Genomic DNA, 15,963 nt, shown 5'->3' with positions numbered 1-15,963 from the left:
AAGAGTTCTCTATGGCCTGTCTTAATACATAAATTTAAAATGTAAAATTTTGTCATTTAATTGAAACATCCTGTTTTTATCGATTCATTTTGATTTTAAAAATATGTATATAAAATGTCTAAATAAAGAAAATCCTAAATAGGTTCAAGTAAGATTGGAAAATTTGCCAGAAAATATTAATATATCATTTTTATCAAAGAGAACAAAAAAATTTTTAAATAAATTGTTATTCAAACTCTAGTTATTTTATCTTAAAGGCATTTCACTTTAAAAACAGTATCAAACCATGAATCTTTGTGACTTTACCACATCGTACATGCCACAGGTGAGTGGCTCCTAAGTTTAAGCAATTGCCCTCATTAGATGACGTGAGAAAGTAAAAGAATGAAATCTAGAGAGTTCAAGACAAAGCAATGTACCTCCTTACAGGGCATCAGAGGTGATTAACAACTTTTAAAATCTACTGACAAAGTCATTTGGAGGCAGCACAATGTAGAAAAAAGAGAAAAGTTTAAAAATCAAAGAGAGCTACATTGACACTCTAGGTACTAGTGGATATTAGCTAAGTGGTTTTAGGCATAAAACTTAGAGTCTTTGAACTTCATCTTCCTCATCTGAAAAAATGATGTCAATATCTATCCTGCAGGATTTTAATGAATATTAAATGAGAAACATAAGAAAGCACATAGTACCAATCCTGGTACATGCTAGGTATTCACCAAATGTTCCTTCTTTCCTTTCTGCAGCTATAAAGCAACCTGAAGGAGCAACTGAAAAAATGTGGTAAGTGATATGCCATCATTTTATAAGATGAATGGTTCAGAAAAGATCCAAAGCACAATTATTTTAATAAAATATTGACATAAGTACCCTTTAAAGTCATAACCAGCCTGACAAAAATGGAAAGCACAGTAGAACAAGAGACAGTACATCTGAGTTCCAGACATTTAAAACTCCTGGTTTCAGTGTCTTTACTGGTAAAACGGTATCAATACCATCTATTTTAGAGGGTCGTTAAATAGCTCAAATGAAGCAATGTATGTGACGGTATAGTCCTCCTCAGTAATAATAATAGAAGTCATTATTACACTTCAGGGGGAAAAACAGTGCATATCCTACACTCAAACACTTACTATAATTTTGTGTTTAATTGAGAAATACAGACGTGCAGTATTTACAAATTAACTATCTAAACATAAGAGGTAAGTGAACAAAAATTCATATTTTTTCAAGTACTCTTCAAGTAGGAATATCTAATAATGGCTCAAGTGCTTATAACTAACACTTCAATTTCATATGTGCTTACCTCTTTTTGTCTCCTAATTCTTCATTTTTCTGAGACTTTTCAGAACATTTTTCTTTTCCCTTATAGAAAAGAAAGTTATCGTTTTAAATTGTATAGTCCACTTTCATAAGATCAAGAGAACATGTTATTAATATCTGTTCAAAGTTTTATTTACCTTAAAGAAAGATACAAATGATCCAATATGTGCATCTCCCTGTTCAGGAACTGCTATATCTTCTGTGTTGGGGTCAATAAAATCATAAACCTCCTGGTCTAGGTATAGATTAATATTTATTAGAAAATGTACATAGTAAACTATATGCTTGACATTGCTGTCCTTAGAAAAATATGCATTTTCTCAATATAACAGTTGGCTAAAGACAATATAATTTTTTAAAGTCTATTTTTAATGTGGGCTGTGTACATGAAACAAAAATAGCAGGTACCATATGAATTACCTTTCTGAGAATCAGTCTTACTTCCTATTGTGTGACTGTCATTTCTTGAGGTCTGCTCTCTATTTGATTCTGAGACTTGAGAATGAAGGCTGATTGTGTCATCATCTGATGGCTAAAAGGAATAAGCAAAAAAGTAAACCAAGCATTTTAAACATATGATATGAATTATGTTGCTTCAATTTTACATATGAATTACAGAATGTTTGCTTTACATCTCCAGTTCTCAAACCCAAAATTAACATAAGGTTTACTGCTCAGCTTTAAAAATCAGCATGTCCTCCTTTTTCAGTTTTAGTCATAAAATATAAAGATCATATTTTCAAGCAAAATAAAACTCAAGTATACACAAGTGTCTCTATTTCAATGCTCTAATAAAATTGTAAAACAGAATAGATCAGCAATAGAAAATACTCACTTCTGTTGTGGATAATCGTTTTTCTCCATTATCACTTCCAATTCCAGAGTCAGGGCCATGATTTTTATTTGGATAAAAATCTTCCATACTATGGAAATAGAAATCCTAAGAGCAGTTAGAGTTTTCTTCTTAAATAGATAATGCACACTTGACCTAAAATTTCCCTAGATAATACAGAATATATACTCTTGATATCTAAGATCCCTAATTAAGGTCTTAAGGAGAAAAATATCAGAACTCTTCCTGCAAAACATCTTATTCATGCCATTCACGCAATATTGTTCTCTTCATATACTCTAAAGTGTCAATTGTTAACAATAACCTATTATTTCTCCTCAGTTATTCAGAAACTCAGGCTGCCTTGTTAGAACATTATCTTGATAGAAGACCTGTTTTTGATATTGGATTGTCAAATTTCATCACAGAGCTTTCAATTTATATGGTTTACTCTTCATTGGCTATAAAAATATGTTTCATTTGTATAAATAATGCCCATCTAATACTTAAGAGAGGATGCAAAAAAGAAGGCTACAAAGTATGGAATATGCAATTCAATACTTTCAAATTCCATTTGTCCTTGCAAATTTCTGAATTACAAAAATGCCACCTAGGAAGCAAAGTATTTTTTACTTTAATTTGCAATTTCATCACACAGTCTACAATGACCACTTATTATGTATGAGGAACTGTGCTACATGTTTAAAAGACAATACCTTACGTATGTCTTGTGAAAACTGTAGCAAATTGACAGTGTTTTCTCATTTTATATATGAGAAAACTTAAACTGGAAGGGATTAAGCAATTTACCCAAGGACGCACAACTTGCAGCCAGCAGTCCAAATTTGATCCCCAATTATCTAGCACTAAAGTCCCCGGTCATAATCAGTATGTTATAATTCCTCTCTTAAAAACAGTTTCATGCTGAAAAAAAAAAAAAAACTGATTTTTGTACTTTTCAGAAGTGTATCAATAAATTAAGGGAAGCACCTACCAAGTATCAGGTACTATGCTGAATGCTTAAGAGAAAATAAAGTTTTTTAAATTTGCCTTCAAAGACCTCTCAACCCAGAGGAAAAATAAATGTGTTTAAATGTTTTGATGACTATGATGAAGGTAAATACAAAGTGCTATGAGGAAAAAGAAAGGTCAACTAATTCTCCTCGGTAAAGTTAGGAAAGGCATCACTCAAGAATGTGGCATTTTAGCTTAGTCTTGAGGATGAAGACAGGCAATAACTATTAGCATTCACTGAGTGTCTACACTGTGTTATGTACTGTGTTAGATGCACCTCATATTTTAGACCTAATTCTTACAGTCTTAAAGTTATTATTTATTTTTACAAATAAAAATAATAAAGCTTACAAAAGTTAACTTCCCAAGGGGAAAAACTGTAACATTTACTGTTTATCATTTATTGAACTAATAATTGCCAGGCACACATTTAATTCTCACAACTGTAGAAGTGGGTATGGTTAACATTTTAGATGAGGAAACAGACTCGGAGAAGTTAAATAACTTACAAAAGGCCACAAATAATTAAATGGTTAAACCACTATTAGAGCCAAAATCCATCTGACTGCACTGCACAAAATACATCCATGTATTTGTAGTAAATAACAAGGATGATAATAAACTATTTGTTGAGGAAATATAATGGGTAAGACATTGCACTAAGTACTCGATATACATTGCTTCATTTAATCCTGACAGCACCTGTGTGATTATTTTCCTTTTTACATATAACAAAACTAAGGACCAGAGACATTCAGACTCAAGGACATACAGTTATTAAGAGTCATAAAAGTGTTTCAAAGCCATTGTGGGATTTCAGTTAGGGTGGTGGTAAAAATATTAAGGGAAAAATATTAGAGTAAGTTATAGAATATAGTCTCAAACCCTTTTGGAAGGCCTAAGAATTTTTTCTATAGTTCTTGGCTGAAGGTAGCCTTGTCCCCTTAGTTAAATAAATTAGAATAGAAACAAAGGAACGTGAGGAGTTTACCTAACTAACTTGTTTACTCATGTGGTTCTAAAATCAACCTTTGATCATTCCAGATGGCTCTCTTGGGGTGGGGAAGTTGACCAGGGATATTACTCTCTAATGGTGTTTGCTTTAGGCCTCAGAACCTGTGCTTTAATCTTTAACCTCTAGTGGGGCTGACTCAGAGGTTTTGTCATTTAATGTATGCCGAATAAAGGCGAGTGGTTGCAACTGTTTCCAGCACTCTCCAGGGAGTCTGTAAGCAGCCCGGGTACTCAGTCAAACTGGCAAAGCATAATATCTGTGTGTCAGTGTACTTTATTCATTCATCACTAAATCAGGGTCTGCAGAACAGACCCCCGCAGGTGGTGACCCCAACAAGCCATATTATGGCAGACTCTAAAAGCTATTATATGTAACTACTGTAATGACTATCTATGTATAATAAAGAGTTTACAGAACAGACAAGACATAGAAGGGCATTCTAGGTGGTAAGAACCATATAGCCAAGAGCCTGAGTATGAAAGTGGAAAGCACATACAAGAATTTTCTAAGTAGTTCAATACAGGCTGTGAGTGAGAAATTAACACAACTGACAACCCACTTTATAGACCTGTACTGTTCAATACAGTAAGTAGCCAGTAGCTTTATATGGCCATTCCAAATTGAGACACATTATACACATAAAATACATACCAGATTTCAAAGATTAAATATTTTCAAAACATGTAAAATATCTCACCAAGTTTTCACATTAATTACACATTGAGATGATATTTTGGATATACCCAACTAAATAACATGTATTTCTTTTTACTTTTTTCAAAATGGATAACAAAAAAATAAAAATTATATATATGTCTCATATTTTTATTGAATGGTCCTGCTAGAGAATCTCTCCAAAATATATCTTAATTCTGACCATTTCTTTTCATCTCCATTGTAATCACTTTATTCTAGACCCCCTGATTTCTTGGCAGTACTACAACAACTCAACTGGTCCCTGTACTTATATTTTTGCTTACTTCCAATCTATTCTGCTATGAGCCAAAATAGTTTTTTTTAAAAAAAGGAACATGAGTCAAATCATGTTATTCCCCCACTTAAAACTGTCCAATGATTTCCCACTGTACTTTTAAGTAAAATTCAAACTTCTGACCACATCCTACAAAGCACCCAAATGACTTGAACTCTGACTACCTCTCTAAATCAACTTGTACCACATTATTCCCCTTCAGCTACTCTGCTTCAATCATGTTGCCCCCCTTTCAGTTGTTTGAACACACCAAGTTCCTTCCTAACTTAAGGCCATGGCAATGTCATTTTTTGTGCCTAAGATGCTCTTACCTTTGCTCTTCACAGAGCTGGCTTTTATTCATTCCCTGACCACACTCTTGAAATGCATTCCTTCATAGCACTGAATACAATCTGAAATTTTGTTTAAGTGTGTGTATTTACTTGCTTTGTTTATTCACTGACTCCTACTCCACTAGACTGTGAGCACCACGAGTGCCAAGACCAACATGTATGACATTCGGCAAAACATAACTGAATCTACCAGTAAGCATCCAACTGATATTTGTAAAATAAATGACTAAAACAGTACATGCCATTACTAAAAATAAATTCATATTAAAATAAATATAAAGCATATTAAGAGATTAGAATATGTCTTAATTCCAATTTTTGGAGCAATTGTTTGGTCTAATACAATTCATAATATTAAACAAAATAATCCTTAAGAACTAAATCTACTGTTTAGATACTTAATTCTACTTACAAAATAAAAATATTCAAGCAAAAGTCCTATTTGGGAATTCAAGAACTTGTGCTGTTAACAATAGTACTTACTATATTGCCATTCAAAGCAATCTAAAATTTATCACATATGCAATGACAAATCTTCAAATATTCTAGGCAAGGGCATGGTCTAGCTTTCTGCAGTCTCACCCCATTCCAGGTTATTTTCTAAACTACTACATGGATTTATACTTTCATAAAATCTTTCAGACCAATCTACATCTTGAAAGGATGAATTAAAAACAGAATACTGAATCTACCATCTCAAAATCTCATGGGAATCAAAACACTGAAATCATAAAAGAACATCAAAGATGTCATCAGATTATATCAAAGATGATATTATGATATATCATCTTCAATCCAGACATAAAGACTACGATGAAAGGGAAAATGTACTCCTCAAAAGTCTTGCTCTTCCACCAACCTCAGTTCAAAGTCAAACTTTACTTGTTGTAACAAATGTACACTACAGTGATCACAAAAGTAAATTAATACTCATCACATGCTGAGAAATTAGTGTTTCTGTACTATAATGTCAAACGTTTACATTTTACTACTAAAACTTAAATAATTGAGAAAATGTCAAGATTATTCTAGTATCCTAGAACTTCATTCTATGATGGTGATATTTAGCTTCAGCCAATTATTGATTTTCATGCTGAACCAATCAGCCTAAATATATTCAGAACACTCAAGATTCATAAGTATCTTTTATAACAAGAGAACACAGCAATCATCAAATGAAACTGTAAGAATCTTACATTACCTGTCTGTGAGAGGCTGGGAGGGCATCCGTTTACTCAATGATGGAAGATCCAGGGAATCTGGTTTCTTATCCATTCTGCAACATGCTTGAATATTTAAGTATTTAAATATGTGCACTTTACCCTTTAAACATATCTGTGAATAAAAAATAAAGGCAATTTAACTATATAGTTCCAAATATAAATGATGTCTATCATTTTCAGTCAATAGTCTCAAATTACATTGAGACATCACAATCTTGATTGATACTTTGCATATTTAAATAATGTACTTCTGACACCAGGTGGAAAAATCTGACAACGCTGATACCAGCTAAAATTCTATTGCCATCTCTGTTCTTATTTTAAAAAGTTAATTTTTTGGTATTTCACTGGAGTTTTGTTGTTAAAAGCAGAATGTACAAACTATTAAACAATATAAAGTTTACAACTCATAAAAGTGTTCTTTATTCAAAAAACTGAAAAGAAATATATTCATTGGAATGGTAAGAAAAGAATAACTAATCTATGGAATTCTTTTCTTTTTTCTTTTTTTTTCTGTTTTTGAGACAGTCTCGCCCTGTCACCCAGGCTGGAATACAATGGCACAATCTCGGCTCACTGCAACCTCCACCTCCTGGGTTGAAACAATTCTCCTACCTCAGCCTCCTGAGTAGCTGGGATTACAGGTGTATGCCACCACACTCAGCTAATTTTTTGTCTTCTTTAAAGTAATCTCATCAAGAAGTTTGGCATAAACACTGGAAAAAGGCTAATATTAAAAAATGTAAATATAGGAAAAATGAATTTCTTGAAAGATACGCTGGTAAGATTAACATAATAAAAGAAAACAATGGTCAATTCAACCAGAATAGTATCCTAGAAATTACTTTCATTGGCTATAGAGAAAATGAATAATGAGGAATAAAATACTATGTGAACAAAGATATTCTGTGTAAAAACACTACAAATAAGAGGTAAGAAAACTGTAAGTTAGTTTTACCGCGGTTAATTACAGTCACTGAGTGACAGCAAATAAATATTTCCCGAAATTCTAATAAAAAATATAACATTTTATGGGTTCACAGAAGCTTACCTCATGTGCAAAAAATCAACAAAGAAAACAGTAAGGCAAGAACATTAAAAAGCAATTATCATTCCAGGTCAAAAGAAAGAATGTCTCTTAGATAATTCTAACAGATACTAGGTCTGTCTTGACCACTGAAAAATTTAATTTAAAAAGAAAATTAAAACTTTTGAGTTATTAGAATAGAAATATATTAATTACCAATTAAATGTGCTAAATATTAATTAATTTTCTATTACAAATTATTAATATTAAATATTATCAACTAAAATGTACTAAAATTAAAATGCCTGAGATAGTATCCTATTATATGTCCAAGCCAAACAAAAATTTATCTTAATTACCAAATTAAGATCTGGTAAATCATTCCCTTTTGTATATTTTAACTTTTTATCATAGTACTTCATGTACGCAGTTTTTAAAACTCAAAAATAATTACAAAGCTGACAAGACATAATCCTCAATTCTACTTCTCTCTCTTTTTTTTTTTTGGAAAACAGCATCTCATTCTGTTGCCCAGGCTGGGGTGCAGTGGTGCAAACATGGCTCACTGCAGCCTTGACATCTTGGGCTCAAGTGATCCTCCAGGATTAGCTGGGATGGGATTACAGGCATGCACCAGCATGCCCGGCTAATCTTTTTTATAGTTTGCAGAGGCAGGGTCCCACTATGTTGCGCAGGCTGTTCTTGAACTCTTAGGTTCAAGGGATCCTCCCATCTCTGCCTCCCAAAGTGCTGGGATTACAGGCATGAACCACAGTGCCCAGCCCATTCTACTTTGAATCTCTAAGACCGAATTCCCACTTTAAACTCTTTTAGTTGAATTTCTGCTATTTGCCTTCATATTTATAAATAACATACTTCTGCTACTTGTTTTAAATTTTTCAATTGTAGATTCACTGGAGTCTCACTAAGGAAGATGAGAACTTGGATTTCTTAAATTAACCACACCACCACCACCATCCCAGCCTCCCCACTTCCTATCAATTCACATAAAATACTTCTCTCTGCAGAAGCATAACATAGTGATTAAAAGCATGGACTCTGGAGTCATGCTGCATTAGGTTGAATCCTGGCTGTAACCCATGCTAGCAATGGGACCTTGAACAAGTCATTTAACTCCTATGCCTGTTTCCTTATATGTAAAATGAGGATAATGACAGTACATGTTTTACAGGGTTAATATAAGAATTAAATGAGTTCAATATATGTAAGGCATTTTCAACAATGTCTGTAACACAGTAAGTACTATATAAATGTCTGCTTTTATAGCTATGTCCCAATTTTTCACTAAATCAAAATCCAGTATTTAAATTATGACCAAGAAAATATTCACAGATAAACTCTGCAGAGTAATAGGATTACATTTCCTTTCTCCTGTAAGTTTTTGTTTTTTCTAAAGTAATTTATGGCCCCATTTTTTCCTTTGAAAAATTTTCTATATGCCTATTATAAATTCATTCTTGACTTTGACATATCTGTAAAACATCTCTCCATGTGGACAAACACATTAAGTCCTCTCTTTCTTTCTTTCTTTTTCTTTCCTTCCTTCCTTTCTCTCTCTTTTGAAAAATGTTCTATATGCCTATTATAAACTCATCTTGACTTTGACAGAACTATAAAACATCTCTCCATGTGAACAAACACATAAAGTCCCTCCCTCCCTCCCTCCTTCCCTCTTTTCCTTCCTTCCTTCCTTCCCTCCCTCCCTCCCTCCCCTTTCTCTCTCTCCCTCTCTCTCTCTCTCTCTCTGTTCTTTCTTTCTTTCTTCCTTCCTTTTTTTTTTTTATTTTTACAACTCCTGTACTCCAAACTACTGACTGCTGCTTACTAGGCCTATACATAGCTGTCAGTCTCAGACATAATGAATTCCTCTTTTTTTAGTTTACTCCCTCACTTTGGTATATTACACCCTCTGCTAGCATCCTAAGAAAGGGTACATGGGAGTTAAAATTTCTAAGACCTTGCATGTTTGAAACCTTTCTCTACCTCACATTTGATAATAGTTTGAGTGTAGAACGTTGAAAATATTCTCTTAGTCCTCAAAGGTATCATTCCAACATCTGGCAGCTTCCATGGCTGCTGCTAGAAAGTCATTCTGATTAGCACTCCTATGAATATGCTCTATTTTTCCTCTTTATTTTTTTCCTCCAGCTTCATTAAAGTATGAGTGACAAATAAAAATTGTTTATATTTAAGGTGTACAATGTGATGCTTTGATATACAGTTGACCCTTGAACAACACAAGTTTGAACTGTGCAGGTCCATTATACATGGATTTCCTTCTACCTCTGCCACTCCTGAGATAACTAGACCAAACCCTCCTTTTCCTCCTCTTCAGCCCTGTTCAACATGAAGACCTTGGGATTTTTATAATGATCAACTTCCACTTAGCAAATAGTAAATATATTTTCTCTTCCTTAGGATTTTCTTAATAACATTTGCTTTTCTCTAGCTTACTTGATTGTAATAATACAGTAAATAACATGTAACATACAAAATATGTGTTAGACAACTGTTTATGTTATCCATAAGCCTTCCAGTCAACAGTAGGTTACTAGTAGCTAAGTTTTTTAAGAGTCCAAAGTTATACATGGATTTTTATGGTATGTGGGGGTCAATGCCCCTAACACCCATGTTGTTCAAGGATCAACTGTAGTATACATTGTGAAATGATTTCCACAGCCAAGCTAATTAACATGCCCATCACCTCATATAGTTACCTTGTTTGCATGTGTCGTGAGAACACTTAAGTTCAATTATCTGAACAAATTTTTAGTATACAATATTATTGACTTATCATCATGCTATACGATAGGTCTCCAGTACTTATTCATCTTATAACTGAAGGATGGTATCATTTAAAATCTTCCCTTTATCACACCCCTCAGCCCCTGATAACCACCATTCTACTCTCTGTCACTATGAGTTCAACTTTTTATTTTATTTTTTTTGAATCTATATATACGTCAGATAGTGCAGCATTTATCTTCCTGTGTCTGGTTTATTTCAGTTAGCATAATGTTCTCAAGTTTCATCCATGTTGTTGCAAATGACAGGATTTCCTTCTTTTCCTAAGGCTAAATAATATTGCATTACACACAGACACATCTTCACCCCCTCAACACACACTGTATTTTCTTTATTCATTTATCAGTTGACAGACATATAGGTTGTTTCCATATATTGACTGTAATGAATAATCCAATGAACATGGGAGTGCAGATTATTTCTTTAAGATCCTGATTCCATTTCCTTTGGGTATTGTAATTTGTAAGGAATGTATACTTGGTCTTGCTCCTGTTTCCTACACACAGCTCCTAAAACTCCTACACAATTTCTTAAGTGATAAGTATCCTTTTGTACACTAATAAATGACTGGTGGCTGGGAGCTCCTGGATAGCCACAAGATAGGGGCCTGACTGCCAGGAAAACCAACCATGGGATAAGAGAGTTGAAACTCTCAGTCCTACCTCTCTCACCTCCAGGAACCAGAGAAGGGCTGAAAGTTGAGTTGATCATCAATGATCAGTGCTGTAACTAATCATGCCTCCTCAACGAAGCCTCCATAAAAACCAAGAGGACAGGGTTCGGAAAGCTTACAAATTGCTAAACACGTGGAGATGCCTACAAGGTGGTGTGACCGAAGAGGGCATGGAAGCTTCGTTGAGTCTCAGAAAACAATACACCAAAATGAAAGCCTCAGAAGCAGCCTCAGAGGCAAAGTTTTTCTCTGACTTTCTCCAGAGCCCCTGTCTCTAACCTACTCATTCTCACCAGGGGCAAGTCATGGAAACAAGAATTTCTCTTCCCCAAGGCCAGTCATAGGTACTAGAACCCCTTTTTTTCCAAAGCAAGCCATAAAGACTAAAAATATTACTCTAAGCTTCCCCTACCTTTCTGTGTAACCACTGGCCATAAAGAAATTAAAACCCTTATTCCAGAGGAGTCCTATCCTATATGCAGGAGGAACAAACGCTACAACAGAGACACCAAGAAAAGGCCTTGCTAGATTCTCCCATTCCAACTATTACCATTAGCTTATACTCTTTTTTTTTTTCGTCCAATCACATTTTTACATCACTGTCCCAGTCTCAGTTGAATCTAAGCATAAGTCAGTTAACTTTCTCTATATCTTTAGGTCCACATTCCGAAGGCTCCAGTGTTACGTAAAACTATATCAAATAAATTTTTTATCCTTTTATCTTGTTTACTTGTTTTTTGTTATAGGGGTATCAGCCATGACCCTTACGATGGGGAAGAAAGGGATCAAGCCCTCTCCACCCCTTCAGTTGGCACACCTTCTCACATACCTTGTCCTATCCATCTCTTCCATCTGGCTATTCATTTGTACACTTTGTAATAAATTAGCAATAGTAAGTAAAGTGTTTCCCTGAGTTCTGTGAACCACTCTAGTAAATTAATTGAATCTGAGGAGGGGGTCATGGGAACCTGAATTCATAGCTGTTCAGTCAGAAGTATAGAAGAGCAGTCTGTGGGACTGAGCTCTTAACCTATGGGATCTGATGTTGATTCCAGGTAGCGTCAGAATTGAATTGAATTATAGGACACCCAGTCAATGTCTGCTGGAGAACTGCTTGGTGGTGTGAAGAAATCTCCACACATTTTGGTGACCAGAAGTGAAGTATTCTGTATTGAGGGTTAGACTGGAAAAACAGTTTGGTTTGTTTTTCTATCTCTTACAGATATATACCCAGAAGTGAGATTAAAGGACTATGTTAACTTTTCTTCCCAGGTCCACAAGGGGCATGGTTAAAGGCAAGAACTTCCCAGTGCCATACCTCCAATCACCTTCCCATCTGGGAGCCTAGAGTTTTTTGTCTAACTTTCCCACGTGGGAAGGGTAGGCAGCCCAGGTGAGCTCCCTTTGTTTATTAGAAAGTCCACCAAAACCCTTGGAAGGAGGGCCTCTATTGTGAACCAGGCAGCCAATCCAGCATCAGAGTCAAAGATCAGTCACTCCAGAGGAAGTTTGGAAAAGCTCCTTTCACTGGACAAGAACTTGAATGGGGTGGGAGTAACTCTGGGGTTAAATTCCCTCCTACTCCCTTACCTATAGGGACTCCATCTCTGGATTCCCTCCCACAACAGCGTGGGAGCTATCTCTCTCTCTCTCTCTCTCTCTCTCTCTCTCTCTCTTTCTCTGCATAATAAATCGCTTTTCCGTAAAGCTTTTTGGGTTCGATATTTACTTGAACAATATCACCGCACCACCTGGGTCTCCCCCCCATTCTTGGGTGAGTAAGAGGCCAAGGACCTGGAAAAAACATATCTGATCGGGGAACAATGAGCGTTTTTGGAACACCCCTGCAGCCCTGCTCCTGTCTCCCGGTTACAGGTTGGAATATCATATGGTAGCTCTATTTTCAGTTTTCTGAGGAAGCTCTATACTGTTTTCCATAATGGCTGTAGAATTTTACATACCCATCAATACTGTACAACAGTTTCCTTTTCTCCACATCCTTGCCAGCACTGGTTATCTTTTCTTTTTGATAATAGGTATCCTAACAAGTGTGAAGTAATATCTCATTGTGGCTTTGACTGACATTTCCCTGATGACCAGAAATGCTAAACATCTTTACATACAGCTGTTGGTCATTTGTATGTCTTCTTTGAAAAAAATGCCTATTCAAGTCCTTTGCCCATTTTTTAATTGGGTTATTATTAATTTTTTTGCTATTGAGTTGTATGAGTTCCCTATATATTTTGGCTATTAACTCCTTATCAGAGATATGGTTTACAAATATTTCTGGATATACACACAAAAAAATTAATGTGCTCCCTTTTGTTTCAATGAAAGCCTTTTCATGTTTTGGTCTCTGTCTTTCATGTTAGAGATTATTTTTGCAATGTCTAATGATCCATGGGTGTCTGTTCATTTTCTTTTATTTTGTTAGACAGAGTCTTACTCTGTAGCCCAAGCTGGAGTGCAGTGGCACGATCTCGACTCACTGCAACCTCCACCTCTGGGCCTCAAGCGATTCTTGTGCCTCAGGATTCTGAGTAGCTAGGACTACAGGCGAGCGCTACCACACCCAGCTAATTTTTTGTATTTTAGTAGAGACAGGGTTTTACAATATTGCCTAGGGTGGTCTCAAACCCCTGAGCTCAGGTGATCTGCCTGCCATGGTCTCCCAAAGTGCTGGGACTATAGGTGTGAGCCACCGCACCTAGCCCTTTTTTTTTCGTTGTTTAAGACAGGGTATCACTCTGTTGTCTAGGCTGGAGTACAGTGGCAGGGTCACAGCTCATGGCAGCCTCAAACTACTGGGTTCAAGCAATCCTCCTACCTCAGCCTTCCAAGGTTCCAAAGTACTGGAATTATAGGCATGAGCTACCACCTGATCTATCTGTTAATTTTGAAAGGGGATAATAAAAAACAAACTGGAAGCTCTGTGTACATGGGGAAGTTTCCTGATGGTGAGCTTCCACCTATCTGGTGATCAGACACAGACTAGCCATTTCATCGGGTGACCCCAAAAGTTCAGTACCTAGATACGTCTCTTCTCCTGGCGCAGTTTACTTTACTAAGGAAGAAATCCACCAATTCTGTCTGAGATATGTAAGACAGGCTGCAAGCATTCTGGGAGCCAAGCTGGAGGGTCTCAACATTCGGCAAGCAAACATTCACTGTTTTCAGTATGGGGTCTCGCTCTTGCTATAAGCTGTACCTGGAGCCCCTGACTCTGGTTCAATCCCTTTATAGCTTTACTGTCCAATAGGGTACCACTAGCCACATTTTACTTTAAGTACTGGGATACATGTGCAAAATGTACAGGTTTGTTACATAGGTGTACATGTGCCATGGTGGTTTGCTGTACCTATCAATCCATCATCCAGATTTTAAGCCCCACATGCATTAGGTATTTCTCCTAATGTTCTCCCTCCCCTTGCCACCCACCCCCTGACAGGCCCTAGTGTGTGACATTCCCCTCCCTCTGTCTATGTGTTCTCATTGTTCAACTTCCACTTATGAGTGAGAACATGTGGTGTTTGGTTTTCTGCTCCACATGTGTCTATTTAAATATAGATTAATCAAATCAAAATAAAACTAAAAATTCAGTTCTTTTGTCACACTATACACTTTCGAGTACTCAGTAGCCACTATGGCTACCGTATTGGGCGGTACAGACATAGAACATACCTATCACCACAGCAAGTACAAGTGGGACAGTGCTTCTCTAAAGAGTAAATACCAGTCTTCCGCTGAGGCAAGAAGTGAGTCATCATCTGGTCACTGAGCTAAAGGAGAAAGCCTAAGGATTCACCTACTCCTTAGAATAAATTCTGACCTTCTGCTGACGCAAGTAAGGCACAGTCTGTGGCTGTGGCGCTGAAGGCAAGAATCTGAGGGTGTAAACCTTAGAACTGTGGTGTTTAATATGGGAGCTACCAGTCACATGTAGCAATTTAAATTTAAATAAATCAAATTAAAATAAAATGTAAAGTTTGGTTCATTAGTTGCACTAGCTATATTCCAAGCATTCAACAGCCACATGAACAAGTGGCTACAGTATTGAACCACTGTCAGTTACAGAACATTTCCATCATTCAGAAAGTTCTACCAGACAGCACTGCCTTAAATATTCCACAAACTATCATGTTTTCAGTACTTAATCCCTACATTCAGAGTTGCATGTTTCCTCCAATACTCAAGCCATTCCCAGATTTGATTTGTAAATCAACATGCTTCTGATTGCCTTCTCCCATAGCAGGCACAAGTTTCAGCTTTCTTCATTCTGCTAAAGCAGCTACTACCAGCACTCTAGCCAGCCTTTAGTTGAATGAGAAAAGGCAAACCCTTTGGAATGAGCGGAATGTACTTTTGTAGGAAGAAAAAGACAACCTTTCTTCTGGATGTCTGCAAACTCTCTTCCAGGGCACACAGCATAAAGTACCATTTCACTGCTACTTGCTCCTCAGCCAAATACTCTTGTGAAATCTAAGTAAAGGCACTAGTTTCTACTATTCTATTTTCCATTTTCAAAATCTATTGACATCGCTTACCCACTGTCCTCTTCCTTCTCTTTCATCCTTGTCCTTATGGGTTTATATTACAGTTTATTCCTTAATTATCATTTTAGAGGATTCCACATGGATTTAATTCTCACTAAGCTAAAAGTCATAATTAATATTTTCCACTTGTATCTTGTTCTTCTTGTTATAATTC

The 15,963-nt window shown here is 35.9% G+C and overlaps 1 protein-coding gene across 5 annotated transcripts in view; it reads right to left on the bottom strand.

Moving 5' to 3' along the window:
* Positions 1 to 15,963, bottom strand: part of LRCH2 (leucine rich repeats and calponin homology domain containing 2) — a 118,526-nt gene that overhangs the window by 59,753 nt on the left and 42,810 nt on the right. For all 5 annotated transcript variants that reach the window (XM_032250764.1, XM_032250765.1, XM_032250766.1 and 2 more), the window contains exons 6-10: positions 6,709 to 6,842; positions 2,159 to 2,246; positions 1,744 to 1,855; positions 1,461 to 1,558; positions 1,307 to 1,365 (exon numbers count right to left, since the gene is read on the bottom strand). In XM_032250764.1, the coding sequence (XP_032106655.1) occupies positions 1,307 to 1,365; positions 1,461 to 1,558; positions 1,744 to 1,855; positions 2,159 to 2,246; positions 6,709 to 6,842 (491 nt within the window). The remainder of the gene's footprint in view (positions 1 to 1,306; positions 1,366 to 1,460; positions 1,559 to 1,743; positions 1,856 to 2,158; positions 2,247 to 6,708; positions 6,843 to 15,963) is intronic.

This window comes from Sapajus apella, unplaced genomic scaffold (assembly GCF_009761245.1).
Source record: "Sapajus apella isolate SASKATOON/1434 unplaced genomic scaffold, GSC_monkey_1.0 scaffold73, whole genome shotgun sequence".
Lineage (NCBI taxonomy): Eukaryota > Metazoa > Chordata > Mammalia > Primates > Cebidae > Sapajus > Sapajus apella.
This window is presented reverse-complemented; position numbering and strand designations above follow the sequence as displayed.